This window comes from Ambystoma mexicanum, chromosome 10 (assembly GCF_040938575.1).
Source record: "Ambystoma mexicanum isolate Mex_15411 chromosome 10, UKY_AmexF1_1, whole genome shotgun sequence".
In the NCBI taxonomy this organism is placed as follows: domain Eukaryota; kingdom Metazoa; phylum Chordata; class Amphibia; order Caudata; family Ambystomatidae; genus Ambystoma; species Ambystoma mexicanum.
Window position 1 is genome coordinate 196,500,066 of NC_090932.1, and position 21,272 is coordinate 196,521,337.

The following is a 21,272-nucleotide window of genomic DNA, read 5'->3' on the forward strand; positions in this document are numbered from 1 at the left end:
TGGGACAGGGTACTGTCATTCTCTGGAGAGGTCTCTAGAAATCACCAATTTCGACTGATCCAGATCAACGTGTTATACCGCACCTATCTGACCTCGAGTAGATTGGCCAAATTCAACAACAGTGTGCCGCCAAACTGCACTTGGTGCGGAGCTGATAATGCGGACCTAATCCGCATGCTATGGAGCTGCTCCAAGACCCAGACTTTATGGTCCAAAATAAAACAAATGTGCGAGGAGGCGGGTCACACTAGGTACGAATGGACCCCACATGAGTCTCCTGGGCACCTATCCTAGGTTAGCTAAACTCAAACATTCAGTCAAACTAATGGATTTGGCATGCATAATGGCGAAAAGGACTATGGCTATGTCATGGAAAAAACCTGCAGGTCCGATTTTCACAGTGTGGCGTAAAGAACTTGAGAAATGGGCGAATGCTGAAACAAAGGCTTGGGAGGAGAGAGTAACGAGGTCTACTGAAGACTCTAGTATGGCGCTGGTTGCATGGAAAGACACCATGACAAAACTGTTCCACTCCCCTGATGATAAACCTCGTTGAATAATCCGCAGGAAGCACACCCGACCACTGCAGAAAAAAGACGCCAGCTTCTATAGGTCCATCGTGAGACACAATGACCCCCTGGTCTGGTCCATGTCCCCTCCCCTTCTCACGACAAGAGCATCCGCCCTATCGATCACCAGTGAAACTAGACTTGGATTGACACCGGAGACAGTTACTGTTATTGTTGTTTGAGATTATTGTTTGACATGTTGCTGTATAAGTATGCAAACTTGTTTATTGATACTGAAGTTGGCACCAGAAAGAGGTGCAGTGTTTGCAAATATAACAAAATGCCAATAAACACATTTTAAAATAAATGGTTGAATTGCATAGGGCATGAGGTTCGACCATGGGTTCGAGCCGCACCAAACCACCCCTGTTATCCACTGCACCTTCCCTGCATCCTCGTTCACTATACATTCAAAATGTGACCAATGGCCAGTGCTCATGGTTTGCAGCCATGGCCAGTCTTCACAATCCATGATGCTCCTCGCGCAGGTTTGCTGCAATCCCATCCAGCACTTCCGGCTGCAGCCACAAGCAGATTTTTCTTTTCTTTTTTTTTTTTCTTCTCTAATTTAACCTAGGCCTTTGACCATGCTGCATGCCCAATAAGTAAACCAGAGTGGACATTCGTCCTTGCCGACGGCCAGGTCCACTGTCCATGCAAGTTATAGCACTATTGTTTTGTACTTATTTTTTTTTTCAAATTTAATTTTATTGAGTTTTAACATCAAAAGTGAACAATCGGGTGGATACATAACTGAGCATATGTGATTATTTCACAACATCGTCGCGATCCACCCCTAAAACATTCCAACATTGACAAACATGTCCACTTTCAATGGATGAATAATACGAACCCCTGTCCCCCCTCCCCCTTTTGTCCGTTCTCGTACAACTCCCGGTTGTCGGCGTTTGCTGTAGCAATCTTTAGTAGATGGTGTGACGTTGATCTTTGTTAGCGTCATGAGTTCCAGGTGGAGTTAGTGACAGGCATGGCTATTAAGTAGTATGTGGTTTGGTGTTCTGGTCCCGGTGGGGTCCGTTGAGTAGTATTCTAATTAAGACGGTGGGTCGGGGGCGACCGTACTTGTGATATAATGGCCAGTGACGTCCATCCAGGCTTCCTCGTGTCGCGCGGCCTTGTCATGGAGGGCCACAGTTATTTTCTCCATTGTATATATGTTCATGGCGATATGTAGCCAGTCCTTTTTGTCTGGTAGACGCAGGGACTTCCATTTGATGATTAAGGCTGCTATTGCCGTCAGCAGAAGGGGAGATATCAGTCCTTTTACGCGCACTACCTTGTCCTCTTCTTCCTCAAGGCCGAATAGGATCAAAAGAGGGGATAATTCCCTTTCTATGCCATCTAGTTGTTTGATCCATCCCAGGACCTCTTGCCAGTAAATGCATACTTTAGGGCACTTCTGCCACATGTGCCAGAAATCAGCGTCCATGTCGCAGTGTCTCCAACATTTTGAGCTGGAGGATTTAAACATTTTTGACCGTCTTAAAGGATCATATTGCCCTCGGTGGAGCAGTTTTAGAGAATGTAATTTGTACTGGGTGGCAATTGACATTTTGGCTGGTGTTTCGCAAATTTTGTCCCAGGTTTGCTGTTCAAATTCCTTGTTAAACTCCCTTTCCCATCGCTCTTTGAGGCGTAGACTCGGAGTTTGGTCTTTGGTGATTAGAGCCTTGTACATGCGAGCTATTAAACCTTTTGATGAGTTGGTCGTGTCCAGTATAGCTTCAAAAGGCGTCAGCTCTCTTTGTGTGGTGTCCTTCCATTCTTTCCTTGACATGACCCCTTTTAGTCGTAGATACAAGATCGGGATCAGATGAATTTGGAGGGCTTCTTCTAAATCCGAGATCGAAATGAATTTCCCATTTCTCCACAGTTGGCCTACTCTCTCCAGTCCGGCATCGAACCAGGCTTGGTACCTAGCGTGTTCTGGGATTTTTTCTCGGATCCCGGTGGACCAGAGATGGCTTGGAGGCCAGTCATCCCTTTCCCTTTCTTCCAGATGTTCCACATGGTGCTCAGTATTGGGTGATCGCGCAGGCATTTCGTGAGATTTGCTCTGGTGACCCGTAGCCACTCCGCGAGAGCAACGTGGACCAGAATGTCGTTATCCAGTTGTACCCATTGGAGGTCCTTTCTGTCGCGCAGGTGTGGGATCAGGATCCTAAGTTGGGTTGCCTGGTAATACCGTTCTATGTCCGGGAGGCCCACTCCGCCCATTTCCTTCGGGAGTGTCGGGGTATCGTACGGTATCCGAGGTTTCTTCCCGTCCCACAGGAATTCCATTATGGCCTTCTTGATCTGTTTGAAAAAGTGGTCAGGGATTGTGAAGGGTAGGACCTGGAAGGGGTATAGGAAGCGCGGGAGGGTCACCATCTTGATAGCATTTAAGCGCCCCATCCAGGAGATTGTGAGGGATTTCCTTTCTGCGAGATCCGGTTTGAGGGCACTTAGGAGTTGCGTGAAGTTTGCCTCGTAGAGCTGAGTTAGGTCTCTTGTTAAGTTGATCCCCAGATATCTCAGTGTGGGGCCTCCGATAATCAGGCCAAGGCATTCGAGATCGTTTTGCTACTCTGGGCACAGTTCGTGGAGCGGGAAGAGAGTGGATTTGGATTTATTTATTTTGAAACCAGAGAGTGTCCCATATTCCTCAATAAGGCGTATCGCCCTTGGTATTGACGACAGTGGATTTACTACATGGAGCAAGATGTCATCTGCATACAAGGCTAGTTTGTATTCTCTGCCATTCACCTGCATTCCTTCAATGGCAGTGTCGGCTCGGAGGGCTCGGGCTCGGGCGAGGGGTTCTAGGGAGAGTGCAAAAAGAATCGCCGAAAGGGGGCAGCCTTGTCTCGTTACTCTCCGGAGAGGAAATCGGCGGGAGTACTGGGCGTTCACCACTACAGAGGCTCTTGGGGCTGTATTGACAGCCTTAATCGCTCGTCGAAAGATGGGTCCCAGGCCTATTTGCTTCAAGGTGGCCTCTAAGAAGTGCCATTCGACTCTGTCGAACGCTTTCTCAGCGTCGATCGAAAACAGTGCTGGCATGTTCGGCGAAGTTTTTGCCTCCTGTATGAGGTGGAGGGTCTTGCGGGTGGAGTCTGCGCCTTGCCTGCCGAGGATGAAGCCTACTTGGTGGTTATGAATTATTGCGGGCATATGTGACTCCAGTCGTGCGGTGAGAACCCTCGTGTAAATCCTGGCGTCAATGTTCAGGAGCGATATCGGGCGATAAGAGGCACACATGGTAGGATCCTTTCCTTCCTTAAGAATCACCGTTATTAGCACTTCGGAGAAAGATTCGGGTGCCACACCAGTGCTGAGGATGCTGTTGAAGAGCTCGACCATGAACGGCAGCAGGGCATTCCGGAAAGTTTTGTAGAACCCTGCCGTGTATCCGTCGTTTCCTGGTGCTTTCCCCATTGGGAGTCTTTTGATAGCATCTTCGCTTTCTTCCCCCGAGATAGGAGCTTGCATGGCTTGTGTCGTTTCCGATGGGAGGGTCGGCATGGTCACTTTGGTCGAATTGTCCGTAATCGCCTCTGCGTGCGGTGCGTCCTGCGAGGTGTATCACGGCGTTGGCTGCGGAGTCTTGCAGCGAGCAACGCGCCAGCTTTGTTCCCGTGTTCGTAGTGCTTTTGCTTCAGGCATTGGAGGTTGTGTATGATGCTATTTGTTTCTAATTGCCGTAGTTCTTCTCTCTTGGCGTTCGCTTGTTCGATCTTCCATGCTCTTTCAGAGTCCACCGATTGGGCCATGAGATCAAGTTGGGCAATTTCATTTCGCAGCTTATTTTCTATGAGTAGGCGTTCTCGCTTTTTCGCTGCTCCCTCCCTGATGAGAAGTCCACTCCATATGGCCTTTCCTGCCTCCCAGACTATGTTGGTGGGAGTTTCACCTACGTTGTTCTGCTCAAAGTATTGGGTGATGTCCTGCTCAAGCTGCTCCCGAAAGACTGAGTCCTTGAAAAGCGTCTCGTTGCATCGCCATTTGGAGCTCTGCCGAGGTAGAGCCATCTGGTCGATGGTGACCATCACCATGTCATGGTCCGACCATGTATTAGGCGATATGTTGGCTTCAGTCGTTGCTATGGCAAGTGCCGAGGTTACATGTACATAGTCGATTCTAGAATACGTTGCGTGGGGCGTGGAGTAGAAGGTGAAAGCTGTCCGGGCCGGATTCATGTATCTCCATGCATCTGTAAAATTGTAGGCGTCCATCATAACTACAATCCGGGAGTGTCCCGTGCCCTGTTAAGAGGTTGTGGATGGGTTGACTGCTTGCCTGTCCATGTCCGGGTCCATCCACGTGTTGAGGTTGCCTCCTATTATCACTTCCCCTTCTGCCTCATTCATAACCTTGGGGATTGCTTGTTGAAGGAACTGGGATTGTCCGTTATTGGGTGCTTATACGGACGCGAGTGTGATGACGGTGTCCTGTATTTTGCCAACTAACACTAGCGTTCTACCACTCCCGTCTGACCAGGAGTTCAAATCGGATTGATTTGCTGACTAGAACACCAACTCCGGCCTTCTTGAGAGGGCCGGAGCCCCAATATTGTGTGCCCAATTTGGCATAGAGTACCCTCCTCTCTTCTCCTTTACTATATCGGGTTTCTTGCAGGAAGAGTATGTCTAGGTTCGCTCTCTTGAATTCTCGGGAGAATAGTGACCTTTTGGTGGGGGAATTAAGCCCCTTAACATTGAGCGTGCCGATTCTGAGTTTGCCATGCCTGTCACCTGATTCGTCATGGCCACCAATGAGCGGCGAGTCCTGGGAATTCGTTGGTCACGTCACCTCGGTCTATGTCGTGCGTCGCCGCAGTGGAAGTTTTCTGATGGTTGTCCCACACCCAATGGGACTACAGAGTTTTTTTGGATTTCCACCCCCCCACCTTTTCCGGGTAGTGATAGTGAACATGATACCCGTTGTCTTCAGTTCCATTTTTCTGCACTGAATCCCAGATTGATGGCGTCCGAGTTGAACCAGGTGCTTGCAACTGGTCTACTATCGGACCACCCGTGAGAGTCGTGACCATGTGACCCAGGTCATAAATACAGTCTCATCAACATGTAGAGCCCCCCACCCCCATTCTTGAAATGTCAACTTAAATTACAATTTAACACACAACAACAACTGTCATCATTAAGTAACGGATATAGTGATACATGCGGTTTCCGGATCCTTTGGCCACCAGCGGATCATCTGTTCCAGCTCTGGAGAGAAATTCTTTCCGAGTCGGCTCTGTTGGCTGTAATGTGCCGGTCTCCAACTCGTTGGAGGGTCTCCGAGACGTAATTTCTGAGTAGGCCTCGCCGGATCTAAGGATATGCGCATACCGCGTCAGTTGGCATTTTCCTGCGTGTCTTTGGGCCGTCTGTATTTTCTGGCCCTTTGACTTTCTTCGTTTTCGGGCCTCGAGGTCCCCATCGCTCTCCATCCTGTGGTGTTTCCTCTTGTGACCCTTCTCTGGGGCCAGTGCCGAGGAGATCCGCAATGCATTCTCGAATCTCTTCTTCGGAGCGGAGTGTTATCGTTCTGCTACCGTGTTCGAACGTGAGGGAAAAGGGATAACCCCACCTATATCTCGTGCCCTGGTCTTTGAGCCATTTGGTTAGAGGGCCACATAGGCGTCGCAAGGCCAAAGTGAGCGAAGATAGGTCCTGGAAGATGGTTATTTGGGCTCCCCCCCAAAGGTGAGGGTGTCACCTGACCTGGCTTTAGCGAGGATCCTCGGTCTATCTTGGTATCTATGAAATTTGGCCAGGACCGACCTCGGGCCCCCTGATGGTCCCCCAGCTCTGTATATTCTTTTTATTTTATTTTTATTTTATTGTTCATCAATGTTCTCATCCGCGGTTAGGATTCTGATGATGTCGTGTATGGTGTGTTTAAGGTCCTCCTCTGTTTCCCCCTCCCGTTCTGGAATTCCAAAAAATCGCAGGTTGTTACGCCTTTCCCTATTTTCTAAGTCGTCCAGCTTCACACGGATATCTTCTTCTCTTTTCTCTATATTGCGCATGCGGAGGTCCAGCTGGGCTTCCAGTGTGTCGATTGAGGCTTGGTTGTTCTCGACCGCCTCAAGCCTCTCCTTGATATTGTCTACCCTTTGGGTCATTCTGTCGATTTTGCCACCTAAGTTGCTCAGGAGGGCGGCAATGTCCCCTTTGGTGGCCGCTGCCCCCGTCTCAGAGGGATCCGCCGACATTGTGCAGTTAGTTCTGGGGTCAGGGTGCGACGGGGTGTAGGCATATCTGGCTAGCTTGGATTTGGTGCTCATGCAATGTATAGGTGCGAGGAGGCATTCGACCCTGGAACGCGGGCACTATCCTCGGCACCGATGCAATAAACTGGTCCCGGAGTGTGTTATCTTGTGGTCTCCGAAGTGTCCTGGTTAGTGACAGTCTAGCGTTGGGAGGAGGCACACGCCCTGAGATCAGGGGCTCTACCCTCCGGCTGCGTCACCTTTCTTTCACTTCAGTACCAGATCCCGGCTTGAATGCGGTTTCCGCGATGTGCCAGTGCGATTGAGGGTCGACTTGTAGATCTTGTTGGGTTTGCGTAGGGGGAGGCCTTGGGTTGGGAAACCTGGATCCCAGGTGAGCCTAGGGGGAAGCGTGCAGAGGAGGGCACACGGCCCACAAGTGGGGGCCCAACACTGTGTCGACTTTGGTGTAGGAGTAAAGTTTGTCCTGATGTTCGGGGCTTGGTGAAGGGGCTCGAGTTTTAGCGTTGGGTGCGTTTCTCAGGTCGGGGTGTATGACACGTGGTCTGCCCAGTCGGTGAAATGGGGCTGCTGACACCGTGTAAGGCCCTGAGGAGGGGGGGGGACAGGTTTTCCTCAGGGGATAGTGGGGTCAGCCTCTTTAGGCAGATGAATGGCATTGCACCCAGCAATGTGTCGGATGCCCGTGCTTGATAGGTGGGCGCTGGGTATCTGGGCCTGTGTCACCAGGGAGTAGCACTGGGGTCTTGAAGTGCTGCCTTACGGTGGGGATCTGTGTCCACTGCAGTTGGGGCCTGGGAAACGTAAGGGAGGGGAAGGGAAGGGAGGGGAAGGGAGGGGAAGGGAAGGGAGGGGAAGGGAAGGGAGGGGAGGGGAGGGGAGGGGAAGGGAAGGGAGGGGAGGGGAAGGGGAGGGGAGGGGAAGGGAAGGGAAGGGAAGGGAAGGGAAGGGAAGGGAAGGGAAGGGAAGGGAAGGGAAGACGGACCATGCCGGTCGCAGAGGAGTTTACGCGCGGGCCGCGAAGCAGGAATGGCCGACTCCTCTTCAGCGGTCCAGGGTCTCTTAACTCCGCGGGGGCTCGAGGATTGTGTGGAAAGGCTGCAGCCACTGTGGGGGGCTGCAGCGCGGTCCGATGGCTCCGCGTGAAAGCAGGGGGGTGGAGCTGGCAGTCTCGGGCTTTCGCGGGTCTCAGTGCTCGATCGAGACGCCGCTCAGAAGGCCTGGAGGGGGAGGCACGGCCAGGAGACGTTAACCAGGCCAGGAAGCTCCGATTTTATCCAGATGTTCGCTCGCCGTGTGGGGGTCCGTTTCCCACACCCTGTGTGTCTGTTGTTGTGTGGTGGGGGGGCCAAATGTGGGGTCTCGGGGCACTTTTGGGGGTCACAGGTCAGAGCTCACAGGGAGGAGGTCTGCATCCATGCCCCCCCTGGCGCCCAGTCGTTTTTTACTTATTTTTGACACTTTTAAAAAAAAATGTAAACACGGGACAGATTTGTAAAAGCATGTTTTCAGGTCTTTGATGATACTCCTCGCGAATGTTTCCTTCAATCCTGTCCAGCACTTTGGGCTGTAGCCACGAGCAGAATTTATTTTCCCATTCAAACCTATCCCGATTTAAAAAAATAAATAAATAAAACCACATAGCCAGTCCTCGCTAGCCATGCCCACTTTGACCCCGTTGCCGGTTCCTCGTGGTCATGGCCAGTAGCCAGATTGTCCGGGTCATGGCCATGAGCCAGATAAATCTGCCCACTGCCCATGGCCTCAGGCTATACCTCAGTCTCCAAAGGTATATCGCTATTTTGTATACCTACATTATGAAACTTTTCCAAAATGAAACACTGACACATTTGCGAAAACATGCTTTTGGGTCCTTGCCAATGCTCCTTGCACGAATTTGCTGCAAATCCGTCCATGTTTTATTTTTTGAAAAGTGTCAAAATGAATGTACAAAAAATTGTCGTATAACTTGGCCCCTACATGACACAATCCGTTCAGACTTTGCACAAAGATTCAAGGTTGGGTATATAATTTTCTGAAAACATTTGTGCAAATTTGTCAAACGGCAACAGAGTTATAAGCCATCCAATTTTGGCCCCCTTGACAAAATCTCACTAAACTTTGCAAAAACATTCAAATCTGGTCCAAAATCTTTTTGCAAAACTGTGCAGATTTGTCAAACGGCACCAAATTAAAAGCCTTTGAAATACTTTGTGCCGTGTTTAAAGAGGAGACAGAGCTATAGTGTAGATGCCACACATATAAAGAGCTCCCATTGGGAGAGCCACAAAAGGACCAGTCGTGGTTAAAATGATAAACATCAGATTTAATAGAATTATGACCTAAAAAGTGATTAAATAGTGTGGTCCACAGTACATACAATTCATAAACATTTTAACATATATCAAACAGTCGTTACGTGATGAGCTAGAATTAGCTAATTGACAGTGTATCAAAAACAGGGATACACTCAACATCAAGAGGTACGCTTTACAGAAAGTGCAACGTACTCTACAGTAATTAGAATCAGTATGTCAAAAACTTAATAACTCTGGTGACAGTACAGAGTATTAGCTCGACATGTTTCAGTTCCTACAGTTATTATGGAACATTCATCAGGAGATATACAGGTGACCACGTAACCAAGACAACATTTAAAAACGAAATGATGACATTTGAAGTATTCGTAGCAGCTGCAAAGTAAAGAACAAAAAAAGCGCAAAACATGAGCTTCAAATTAGCCATTATTGTTGCATGTTCAAAATACATGAACCAGGGCATCTAAATAGAGGGAAATAAATACCTCCACTGATGCCTGTGGGTGCTCTCTACTCGAAAGGTAGTAGGCGGTGTAGAACTGAGGGTCGTCTCTACCTAGGATATAGAAAAAACATCCAAATGAGCGCTGAGTAGTAGCTCACTATAAAAGCAGGATATGTGCTTAGGCTTAGCAAATAGCGAAACTAGTATCGCATAAAAAACATATGAAGAGGTGTCCGGGTGAGAGAAACCCAGTGCTGAGAGACAAAACGAATTATCCACAGTGTGCCCCATATAATTCCAGAAGTTGAGAAGAAGTCGGTGACTAGAACCTAAAGAGGTAGTTCAAGGTATATTCTCTAATCTCGTGTGTTTATAGGAGACAGAAAGCGGCTAGTAACACTCAAAAGTAAACAACTACCCCACAGGCAATACCTTCAAGTTGGCAGTAAGAGTGTCGGTCGTGACCAAATCCGACAGCCCCAGGATATAATCCTGCCGCCAGCGCTAGTGCTGTGTGGATAGTACCGAGAGTGCCGTCTGTTATGCGGGCAGCAGTGCAGAAGGACTGGGCGACCGATGTGCGAGTGGTAGTCAAGGAAATACAGTAGTCCTACAACTATGTTGGAAGAGAAAAGAGATGTAGAGAAATGTGGTTAGTCATGGAAGCCATCAATGAATGACTCAGACCGGACAAGGAATTAGTACACTAAGTAGCACACAGTCTACAAAAAACGATGGTAAGGGATCAAGTGAGTGTAAACGATTATATGTTGTACCATTCAATAGATCCGTTAAGACCCCTGATGTCACTCTGCAGAGTATATATCATCTTTTGTTCCATATAAAGCAATTTTTTCTCCCGGGTGGCATAGTTAGATCCTTTAAGTGATAACAATATTGTCCATTTGAAATCCTCGTGATGATGCTTCAGAAGATTGAAATGTTTCACCATGGGGGCATTTTCAGTTCTGTTCTTGAGACAGCTCCGGTGTTCCATGATACGAGTTTTGGCTTTGCGGGTTGTTTTCCCTACATAGTGCAGTCCACATTTACAAGTGATCAGGTACACCACAAATTCGGTGTTACAATTAGTCAAGTTTTTCTGTGTCCAGAGCTTTGACAGGCCAACATCTACATTTTTAGTTGTAGAGGTCAATTTACAGACCCCGCACGAGCCACAAGGATAGTGACCGGTAGGTTCAGGTAGACCCCATAGGGTGGTTAATCTGGGTTCCTGGATAGGGATAGGTTTAAGTTTGCTGTTACTAACCCTGTTACCTATCGTCGTGCTCCTTTTTATAAGCAAAGATCGGCACACTCATAGAGGGGGAGGTCGTTTGAAAGATTTTCCAATTCTTCTTAATGATGTTGGTGATCTCAAAGCTCCGGTTAGAAAAGGTATTCACACACACAATACGATCATCTTTAGGTTTAACAGGTTTTGGTTCCAATAGTGCTTCTCGGTTGTTATTAAAAGCCCTTTTGGCTGATTTGGAGCCCCCACCCTCCCAGACCCTCTTGGCAAAACAGAACCAAATTTTGCAGAACCATGCAGGGCCATATCTATAATGATATTGCAAAATCTCATGCAGTTCCATTGAGTGCCGCGAAGTTAGAAACCATCCAAAAACTGCTTTTCACTGACCTTGTAATGCAGAAATATGCATGGATATGGCCGAACATCTGAGATGTTTGCGAACATTACAGGAATGCCCCCGAACATCTGATATGTTTGCGTACTCCGTAGAAGTTTCTTTGTCTTTTTATGGTCCTATCCCATCCCCATGATCCCTCCCCTCCGCAGAAATTGTTTCATTAGTTTTAAAAGTGCAATGTTGTGTTTTTAATGTGTTTACCACGTCTGCGAACTATGTGCACAATTCGTGAATCCATCATGGCTTTCAGGTCTTTACGCACTTCACACTTTTAATTTTTAATTGATTAATCAGCGGCGCGTATGATGTCCCTGAATGTCACACTGCTCTCTGATTGGTCCAGAGGCGTCCGTGGACTCCAACTCAGGAAGAGTCTGCGGACCGGACCCAGATACAACAGGTTTTTTTTATTTTTTTTTTTACCTTCTTTTTGCCCATTTAAGAAAAACTACTGGACGGATTTACACCTAATGTGCAAAAGCATGTTTTCGGAACCAAGCTGCCAGTCCCCACGCAAGTTGTAGATGCAAGCAAACATTGTTTCCCATTGTGTCTGAGGATTTCAAACATTCTGGGACCCCACCTTTAACTCTGCACCCCCCCCCACCCCCAGATGAAACTGCACCAAACTTAACAAAATCATTCTGAGGTGACCAGATACTTTTCTTACTTTTTTGCAGAGTTTGGTGAGGATTCGTTGAATGGCGCCAAAGATATGAGCCAATAAGTGCTCTTTCTATAAGTTGAGCAGCATAACCATATACAGGGCTGCTCCAGCAGGCCCTGATACATATAAAAAACATTTTTCTTTTTTCCTGCAAAAACTTTAGTTCAGTTGAGCAGATTTAACGTAACAAAACCCTTGAAATTCAGCAGATGTGGGAAGTTATGAACAGCGTAACAACGCGTTTTCTTTGCCAAGCCCTTGAACACATGCATATTATAAGATGAGGAATTCACGATGACATCCAAAATGGCATTATGGGGAACTTCAACAGGAGCGCGCTGAGTAAAGCTGGTCATAATTTTCCGCATCGGCTGAATTTCAAGGGTTGATGCAACAAAACACTTGCACTCTGGATGAAGATGGTTTCCTTCTTGATACGATTCTATTCATTACATTGGAGAGGAATATTTGGTGCAATAGGTCAAAGAGTAATTTTGAGGTATTAGATTAGTTTGGTCATGAACACTACTTATATATAGTCTTCCTCTTTTCATTTTTTTTTATATTCGATCACTTTCATTTTTCTGCCTTTTGGGTAGTGCATGTTCTCTCTGTTACTATTTTGACATTTTTCAGGAAGGGCCACTACCGTATTCTAATAATTTGGATGGAGAAACTGAATGTGTCATGGGTGTGTATCTTTAAGCAGTGAACTATTAATTCCATGGGCTTTGCTAGTTGGTAATATGTGAACAGTTTAACTAAACAGCATGTGAGTTACATCTTACACTTTTGTAAGAAACAACTATTCTGCGAATACCGGCTTATTTTATTAAGAGACCCTTGGTGTATCATTTTTAGTAATTCATGTTGTGGTTTTATGCGTTTTAACTTGGGCCGGACATTTGTAACATCATTGAGTTTATAATGTGTTTTTAGTGCATATTGGTTTCTTGTATACCATGGACTAGATTATTTTAAGGTTGAGCATTCACACTTTAAACATTAGGAATTGTTGCCCAGTTAAGCAGTATAACTTTATTGTATATTCAATATAGTGTTCAAAGCATTTGCACAATTAGGCACAAGCACTTTAATATGTGGATTGTCAAATGTTCAGCTTTAAGCAGCAACAGCACATTATCCACTTGGATTTTATGAATAATTATGTATTGGATGGATTTCTTTAGCATGTTTTTATGGGTACTAGACCCCGCATTGAAATCATGTGAATAAACGAGAAATCCATCATATCCATGTTCATTATAAGATGGCCGACACGCATGCATGCATAGGAGAGTTTCATGTAAAGTATGACCACAATGAAAGAAGGACTTGTAGCCATAGTTGTTTTGAAATCAGAACCAGTGTGACACACTTTTGGATGTGAACAAGCAATGAGAAAGTTGCGACACACGTAATATGAGCGTTGGTTTTGACCTGCTCGGTGGATTCTGAAATAAACTTGAAGGTGCAACTAATGGTTCTTGCCACTTTGCAATCATTGCTGCTTAGCGGTACCATGGTCAGAGCCGTAGCCATGATTGTCTAAGAAGTGGGACCTGAAGCTAATGGATTTGGGCACACTGCAGCAACACTGACATCTGTAAATGCCCACACAGCACTGTTGAGTGGGCATTTACAGATTTTGGGTGGGCCTGGCCTGCTTGGGCCCTACCCTGTCTACGCATCTGACCATGGTACCTTGATCTAATTAATATAAAGTGTTTGTTGCTATGCCTTGTGGCTATTTAGCTCCATAGATGGGTGACGTTATTAACCAACTCGCAGTTTAAGAAGGTTGCAAGTCTGAGCCAGCATTGCTATATTCTGAAAATGTGAGTCACAGGTTGCTTACAGAATTTGCCAATAAATGTTTGAACTTATTAAGTTGGCCTGCTTTTGCATTTATCAATACTATTCCTTCCAGCAAGACGTGTTCGGCCCTCCAGGCATAGATTTGATCCTCTGTAGGGCGACTCCGACCTTCTTCATTTCTAGTTAGTACCATAAAATGGGCAATGATGCCACCTTTATTACAGCACTTGGATGCTGGAAGATTCTGCCATGAAGCATATGCAAAAAATGTGTTCTTGTATTATTGCTGATCGTCAGAGCCCTCTGCTGCTCCTTCATTTGTTTTTACCTACACCCTGTGGCGGGTCAGAAGAAGGACACAGACTCCTAGGACATGATATACTCTTGTTTATTGAAAGAATCTAGAAGGCCTAACTCTCCCTATATCTGTGGGTGGTTGAAGGAAGGCATGGTATTAAAGTTAGACAGACACAAGTGACCACAGTTCAAGGGTTTTTATTGAATTGCATGAAATGCCCTATGTAATCCTAAATCTACAGCAAGCTACGATCATCAAATAATAATGCAGTCCTTGTGGAGTATCGTCAAAATAAAAGGGCCTATACTAAAATTCGATTGCAATCCTTACCGCTAAGTACAAATAGTGTGGGTTAATGTTCATGAAAAAGAAAGGTGTTCACAAAATGATAGAGGTTTAGGCCCTTGGTCTCCCTTTCCCATGTTTTCAGCACGGGACAAGGTGGTTCATTCGAGCATAGCACACTCTCGGGCTTATTCAGCACGAGGACACAGTTACATTACCAACATCGGGGCCTTTTGTGCCCGAGTCTCTTAAGTTCTCAAGTCTCTTGATTCAGAGGGCCTGATGTACCAGAACAAAGTTCCTTTACAAGTACTCAAGTCGGGCGAATCACTCTTCACCCTGGATCCCACCTTATCCAGGCTCAGATCCTCCTCTCCAATGCCTAATAGAAAATCTTTTCTCTTGTGACCCACGGTTCACCCCGGATTCCCTTCAGCTGGGCTCAGATCCCTTTTTCACAATTAGTCTCCCTCAGTCGGGCTCTGACTAATTTCAGTTCGTATTAGCTATCGAAGACTTTGCAGAGTTTAGCTTGACCCTTTGCAGGACCACTTTGATTTCACAGTTCACAATTTTAAACTCTATTGGATACCTAATGGAGACCTTCGAGTGAGCACCCACGTGGTGCCGGTCCACCCTGTGTATGGTATCTTTCTTGGCTACAAAATGTCAGTCACTCCTTGGGTGTTAAATTATATTCACGTTGCTCATCACACACGCCTCAAACTCTGTTCTTTGCAGATTTATTCATGCAATATTGCCGCTTGCAACCTTGGTTGTATCACAGACCAGTCTGCTATCAGTCTCCCGGACTCACTGGCTGTGCTCACTTTACTGGCGCTGCTTTGTTTTGGCAGCCGCTGACAGCACCACAGCGGCAATCGCTCCTCCCTGCCTTGTCACACAATGCCCCTGTCTTCAGCGTTAATTCATGGACTTATGTTTTTTGTTCTCGAGGGCTCGCGAAAGAAGCGGTTCTTCTCCGAAAAGGTCAAGGGTACTACCATCCTTGCAACCCTCTCTGGTTTTGCCGAGGGTACTACCCTCCTTGCAACCCTCTCTGGTTTTGCCGTCTTTCTCCTCGTATTAAACTGCCATCTTGGAACTGTTGCTTCCTTGTGTGTTTTGCCATGCTCGGAGTGTGCTTTCGTGCTCCGCCTTTTATCTGTATGAGGAAGTGTGATGGAAGTCAGGTGTGTGTAATTATCAGTAATTGCCTGATTCTGCCTTACCCTTGGGTTGCCACATGTCAGGTATTAGTCTGTTTTCCCTTCACAGTGAGCTGTCTGTGAGATAGTGTTTGTGTTGGGGGAAGGGGTGGGGGAGTTTTGAACGCGTGCGTATCCTACCTGGTAGGATGGGGGAAAAGGTGTTACAGGGAAGGGGGTACAGCGTCTCACCATCGGTGTCCCACTCCCCAAATACCCCTCATCCAGGTGATCCTCCCCCACTGGTCCACCCCCAGGAACTGGACCCAAAAGTGATGGCCATGTCTTGCCCACCTGGATGACAGAGCCCCGGTGACTAGCGGTTGAGACATCTTCCGATTTCTCACAGTAGCCCCTGCCTATATTAATAATTAAGTGCTAGTTTGTCAGTCATGAATGTCCCAAAGAAATAAGTTTGCTGTCCAAAACTTCCCTAACTGACACTACCACTAAAAGAAAACTAATTTAGGTCAGGTGGATGACTCCCTTCTCCTGAGGGTAGTGCTAGTACCGGTCTTTAGTATACAATTCGTAAATAGTCTCCCATGACTTCTTGTATTAATTTCTTTAATTCTCCCAATGGGATGTTGTACTTTCTTCCTTCACCTTATATCCCTTTTTGTTTCTCTTGGTTCGCTTTTACTTTTGATCTGGCTTGCTTGTGCCTTTCTGAAGGAATATAGTTTTCCTGGATCACTCTGGTTTCTATCTGTTCTAAGCCTATAGCCTCAGAGCTTTGTATTTATTGCTCTTTAACATGGTTTTTGTTATGTGCAGGATAGCCTTTCGTCCCCTCCCCCCCCCCCCATTCTGAAGTCTCTCTGCACCTCCCATTTGCCCGGTTACCTTCTCTCCTGGTTGGGAGCGTTGTTGGAGGATGCCAGTCTCTTGGTCTCTCCTCATTGCTATGTTTCGCAAAAACCGTCTTCTCTCTGGCATTCACATGGTCTTTCCTTCTCACTGCACCACTGTGCTGGGCTGCACTCACGGTCTTATCCGTTGATAGAGGTCGCTGGCAACGTTCTTGAGACAGCAGTGTGCCAGAAGGTTTCTTGCTCTCTACTCGTGTGTGTGTGTGTGTGTCAGGGTCGTACTCGTCCCAGTGAAGGGAACATTTTGAATTAAAGGGAAACAACCTTTCCTCCCAAGATAGCAATATCCCTTAGGAGTTTCTTCGTCACAGTCTTGAGAAATCCAATTTATGTGGGCTTTAAAGCATCCCATGTAGACCATGTTATATCCAGCCTGAGGGAGTACCTTTTGGGAGTCCTTGTCCACTAAAGGGGAGACTCTCCCAGTGAGGTCCCACCTCCCTCTACCCCCTAGGGAGGGTATTGCGGAGTGGTCTAGCCTCCCAGGAAGATACTCCCCCCTTGGGGAGAAGGGACAAATTCCCTTGATTCATCACAACACACAGTTCGTACAATACACTGCAACACTGACCTGCTCTTCTATGCCACACGTTTGACCCCTGCACACAGCTACTAGGGTTTCTTATGCTTGTCCTGTCGCAACCTTGACAATCTATTCCTCGGACTGACTTCTGCTCTTTCAATGTACCATCATTGTGAAGCAATTTATTGTACCTGTCTGAGGTTCAATGAATCGGCAAAGTTGAATTAAAAGTTGGCTAATGTCTATTCTGATGGAGTTGAAATGAGAACTAGAAATTGAAAGAGAAACTCCCAGACTCTTCGCCAAATAATAGTTATTTTATTTGTAGATCATTCTAAATCAGATGCCCTCTCCATGATTACATGTGTTTCGTCTCGGCTGAGCCTTTCCCAAATCGGGGATATTGCTACACAAACATAATTCTAAAGCAAAAATATAAACAATTCAGATAGCTTTTAAATCCAAACATGATTCCATAGTACCCAGCACAGTGGTAGTCAATAGCAAAAGAAAATATTTCAATGACCGAGAATGCGGGTTGGTAAAGGGGGAGGGTTGTAAAGGGATGGAGAAAACAAAAGAGTAACACCAGAAAAAGCGCAAAGTACAATGTTCATAAATACAGAATAAGAATAAGAAAAAGAAAAAAGAGAGAAAAAAGACAAGATATAATGTTGTGTTAGTCCAATTGTAAATCCATTGGTTTAATGTATTACACTCTACATTGTGTGTTAGCCAAAATTATGTCAGACACTCCCCAAGCTATAGGGTTGCTTACCAGCAATACTTTAAGCGAAAAGTCCACGTGATGATTATCAGGTAGGTCATAAAAGGGTTAAATCCCAATGTTCAAATCTCTGTGAAAAAATATATATAGCATATACCTATATTAAATGTCAAACTTATCCATCACTGGTTAGTATATCCAATAAGTGCATATAGGATATGTATTTATGTCTGTAGCTTGCATATTCTACGACCTGCCCTTTATAAAACAGGCCCAATATGTAATTTACTCCACTAATAAACTTAGATCTCATTAACATTGAATGGTCCAAATTGTAACTATAAGCATCCAATATCCCGATAACTTCGTGTGTTACGTGACTCAATCTTGTGATCATTAATTGCCCCCCAAATATTAAGTCAGTTGATAGTAGAAATGTACTAATCATCTAATCTGCTAATAATTCAATTTTACACCAAGTAATGCGAGGCATGCTTACCCTGCAGCTCCTGTCCCACGCGTCGGCTGAAACGGAGTTCCGTGAGCCGACGCCATTTTAGAAACACTGTTGTTGAACTGTATCCATGGCAACGTTGTGCATACTTTACCATGGTACAACTACTCCCTGCATGGCCCATTTTCCTACACGCCATCTTGAGAGAGTGCTTGGTAACGTAATGATTAAAATGATCCACAATTTAGTTAGTTTAAAGGAAGAAATAGGCACGTAATAGTTCGGAAGAAAATAAGATGTATATACATATGATGATCCCATGAAATACAAAATTGAATGGGACTTGTGAAATCGCATCGCATCGCATAAGCGTGTGTTCGCTTTGTTATTTTTATTCATGAACGTGATGTGTATCACCAATACACAATATAAGGGGTAAGTTAAAAGCATGTAATAGTTCATGTTGCTAACATCCGATAAAAATGGGATGTGTTCACATATGATGATCCCTTGGAATACAGAATTAAATGGGACTTATGAGGTTGCATCACATATGATATATTTTATTTATATTGCGCTCATACACGGGTGTTTCAGAGCACGGGAAGGCAAGGGAGGGGAACAGGGGAGAACGAAACAACGATCTTACTAGGCCCAGTGACATTGAGAATGTGCAAGTGCATGGGAGAGGGGGAGGGGAAAGTGCATGGAGGGGAGGGAGAAAGCGGAAAGTGCAGAGCAAAGGAGAAACAGGATAAATAATCATAACAAAAAATAAATAAATAAAAAATCAGCACAAAGTGGTAGTGCAGCCACTTGCATGTGTTCGCTTTTTTAAAATTTACATTTTTTATTCCTGAACGTGATGTGTATCCCCAATACATAATTAAACTACGTATTAAGTATACAAAATAATCACTAATCAATATTGATTCTACTTCAAGCTCGCTATTAAGCGAAATGCTCGCTTTCCATTTCCTCATTGTCATCCTTTATCTACAAAAAAAGGGGTTTATGAATACCCATTAAGCATGTTGGAGAAATATATAGGTCTGCAATAACCATTCTTAATGGAGCTCGTTTAAGCACTAAGTGCTATTAGAATTAGTATGTATGCCATCTTACTCGTTTCACAAAAGACTAATAATTACTTATTCCATTTCATGCAACTACAGGAATGATACCATCTCATTGTCACTGTTAAGACCTGTTACTGTTGTGTTTAGAAGACAAACCATACGAGCTTCAGGCTGATGCAGTGCTTTTACCCTGTCCCCACCTCTTATTCAGGGTTACATGCTGAAGCCCTATAAATCTAATGTCAGATTTATTGTGCATTTGATGAAAAGTTTGCCAATGTTGGGCCAGTGGCAACAAAGGATCTTGGCTTCCAATCTCCATTAGGTGCTCGCGTATCCCAATTCTTAGCTCTCTTGGTACTACCTATGTATGCTTTTTGGCATACACAGATAATACCATATATAACAAATTTGGTTTTGCAATTAATGCCTTGTTTAATTCTTAAAGTTCTTCCATTGATGCCTTTAAATTCCCTAGTCTTGTCATGTGCATACTTGCATTGGGAGCACATGCCATACTTCCTAAAGCCAATGTTATTCTTGTGAAGCCAAGTACTACGACTCCAATCTTTGAGATCAGGTAGTAATGATGGACTGAGTATTGATTTTAATGTTTCAGCTCTTTTGTAAATCATTAGGGGTTTATCCCCTACCCATTTGTTGATGTGGTGTCATGGCCACTAACCAAGGGCCCTTATTTCCTCCTTCTAAAGGGTCCGCTCATAAGAAAGTGTGCTCTGCACACTTTGGATCCAAGGCACGTGTATCCAGGCTGGGTGTGGCCATTAGAAAGCATTGGAAGGCATGTGCAAACATCTATGGGAGTGGTGAGGTGGGGGCCACAAGGCAGAGCTAAAGGGGAGTGGCTAGGGCCAGACTATTTAAGACGGCCCCACCCGTATTGTGTACAATCCTCCCCTTTACCAACCCGCATTCTCTGTCATTGAAATATTTTCTTTTGCCATTGACTACCACTGTGCTGGGTACTATGGAATCATGTTTGGATTTAAAACCTATCTGAATGAATTGTTTGTATTTTGGCTTTATAATTATGTTTGTGTAGTAATAGCTCTGATTTGAGAAATGCTCAGCCGAGCCGAAACACGTGTAATCATGGAGAGGGCGTCTGATCTAGAATGATCTACAAATAAAATAACTTTTTATTTGGCGCAAAGTCTGGGAGTTTCTCCTTCAATTTCAAGTAATTTATGACAGTTTGGGCTTTTCTAGCGTCGCACTCCAGCGACCTGCGACAAGGAATCTATATCTTTTTTGTTGAACCATGATCTATTTCATGGGAGGCAATTCAGTATTGAAAGGAGCCGACTGGCTCCTTTTCAATAAAGCCCTGTTTTTCTGACAGATTGAAATGAGAACTAGGTGTGTGCCCTTCCTACTCTGATATTGTGCATACCAATCGCTCAAACCTCCCCCATTCTTGTAAGGGGCAAGCAGATCCCCTGTTCACCTTTTTATTAGTTCTTAGGCTATTCCATGAGTATTCAGATGTTGATGTTTAGGTTCATGGTTGCCTTTTTGCTCCTTGTGTTTTTTGATTAGAGTGGATTTCATGCATGTTGACTCTAAGATGTTGGACTGCCTGCACTTCCCTTCTTTGCTCGTGACCTTTCTTGACACCCTTGCAGGTATTTGAAGGCACCTCTGGCATTGATGCCCGGAAGACGTCATGTGAGTTCACGGGGGACATTCTCCGAACCCCAGTATCTGAGGATATGCTTGGTATGTATCCCCATAATTCATGTATTTTCCTAAATATTTGCTAATTTGTTTTCAGTTTTATAAACAATCCTGCTAATGCCAACCTTCTTTGCAGCATAATTTGCATAGGTACTGTTGCTCCTAACAGTAGTATTTACTTTTGTGTTTTTAAGTTGTGATTCTGATTTGCACAAGTTCCAAGTCGGCTTATTGACCTTGATATACTCTTTTTCTGCATTCATGTTCTAGGCCGTGTGTTCAATGGCTCTGGAAAACCTATCGACAAAGGCCCTACAGTCCTGGCAGAGGATTATCTAGACATCATGGGTAACAACACTTTCTGTTTTTTAACCTATTGAGTGGCCTGTCTTCCTTGGTGCTGTGTCTTTCT

General features: G+C 45.3%; 1 protein-coding gene across 1 annotated transcript in view; it reads left to right on the plus strand.

Moving 5' to 3' along the window:
• ATP6V1B2 (ATPase H+ transporting V1 subunit B2) overlaps window positions 1–21,272 on the plus strand; it is a 237,309-nt gene that overhangs the window by 56,546 nt on the left and 159,491 nt on the right. The window contains exons 4-5 of the mRNA XM_069617715.1: window positions 20,809–20,902; window positions 21,131–21,208. Of these exons, the coding sequence (XP_069473816.1) occupies window positions 20,809–20,902; window positions 21,131–21,208 (172 nt within the window). The remainder of the gene's footprint in view (window positions 1–20,808; window positions 20,903–21,130; window positions 21,209–21,272) is intronic.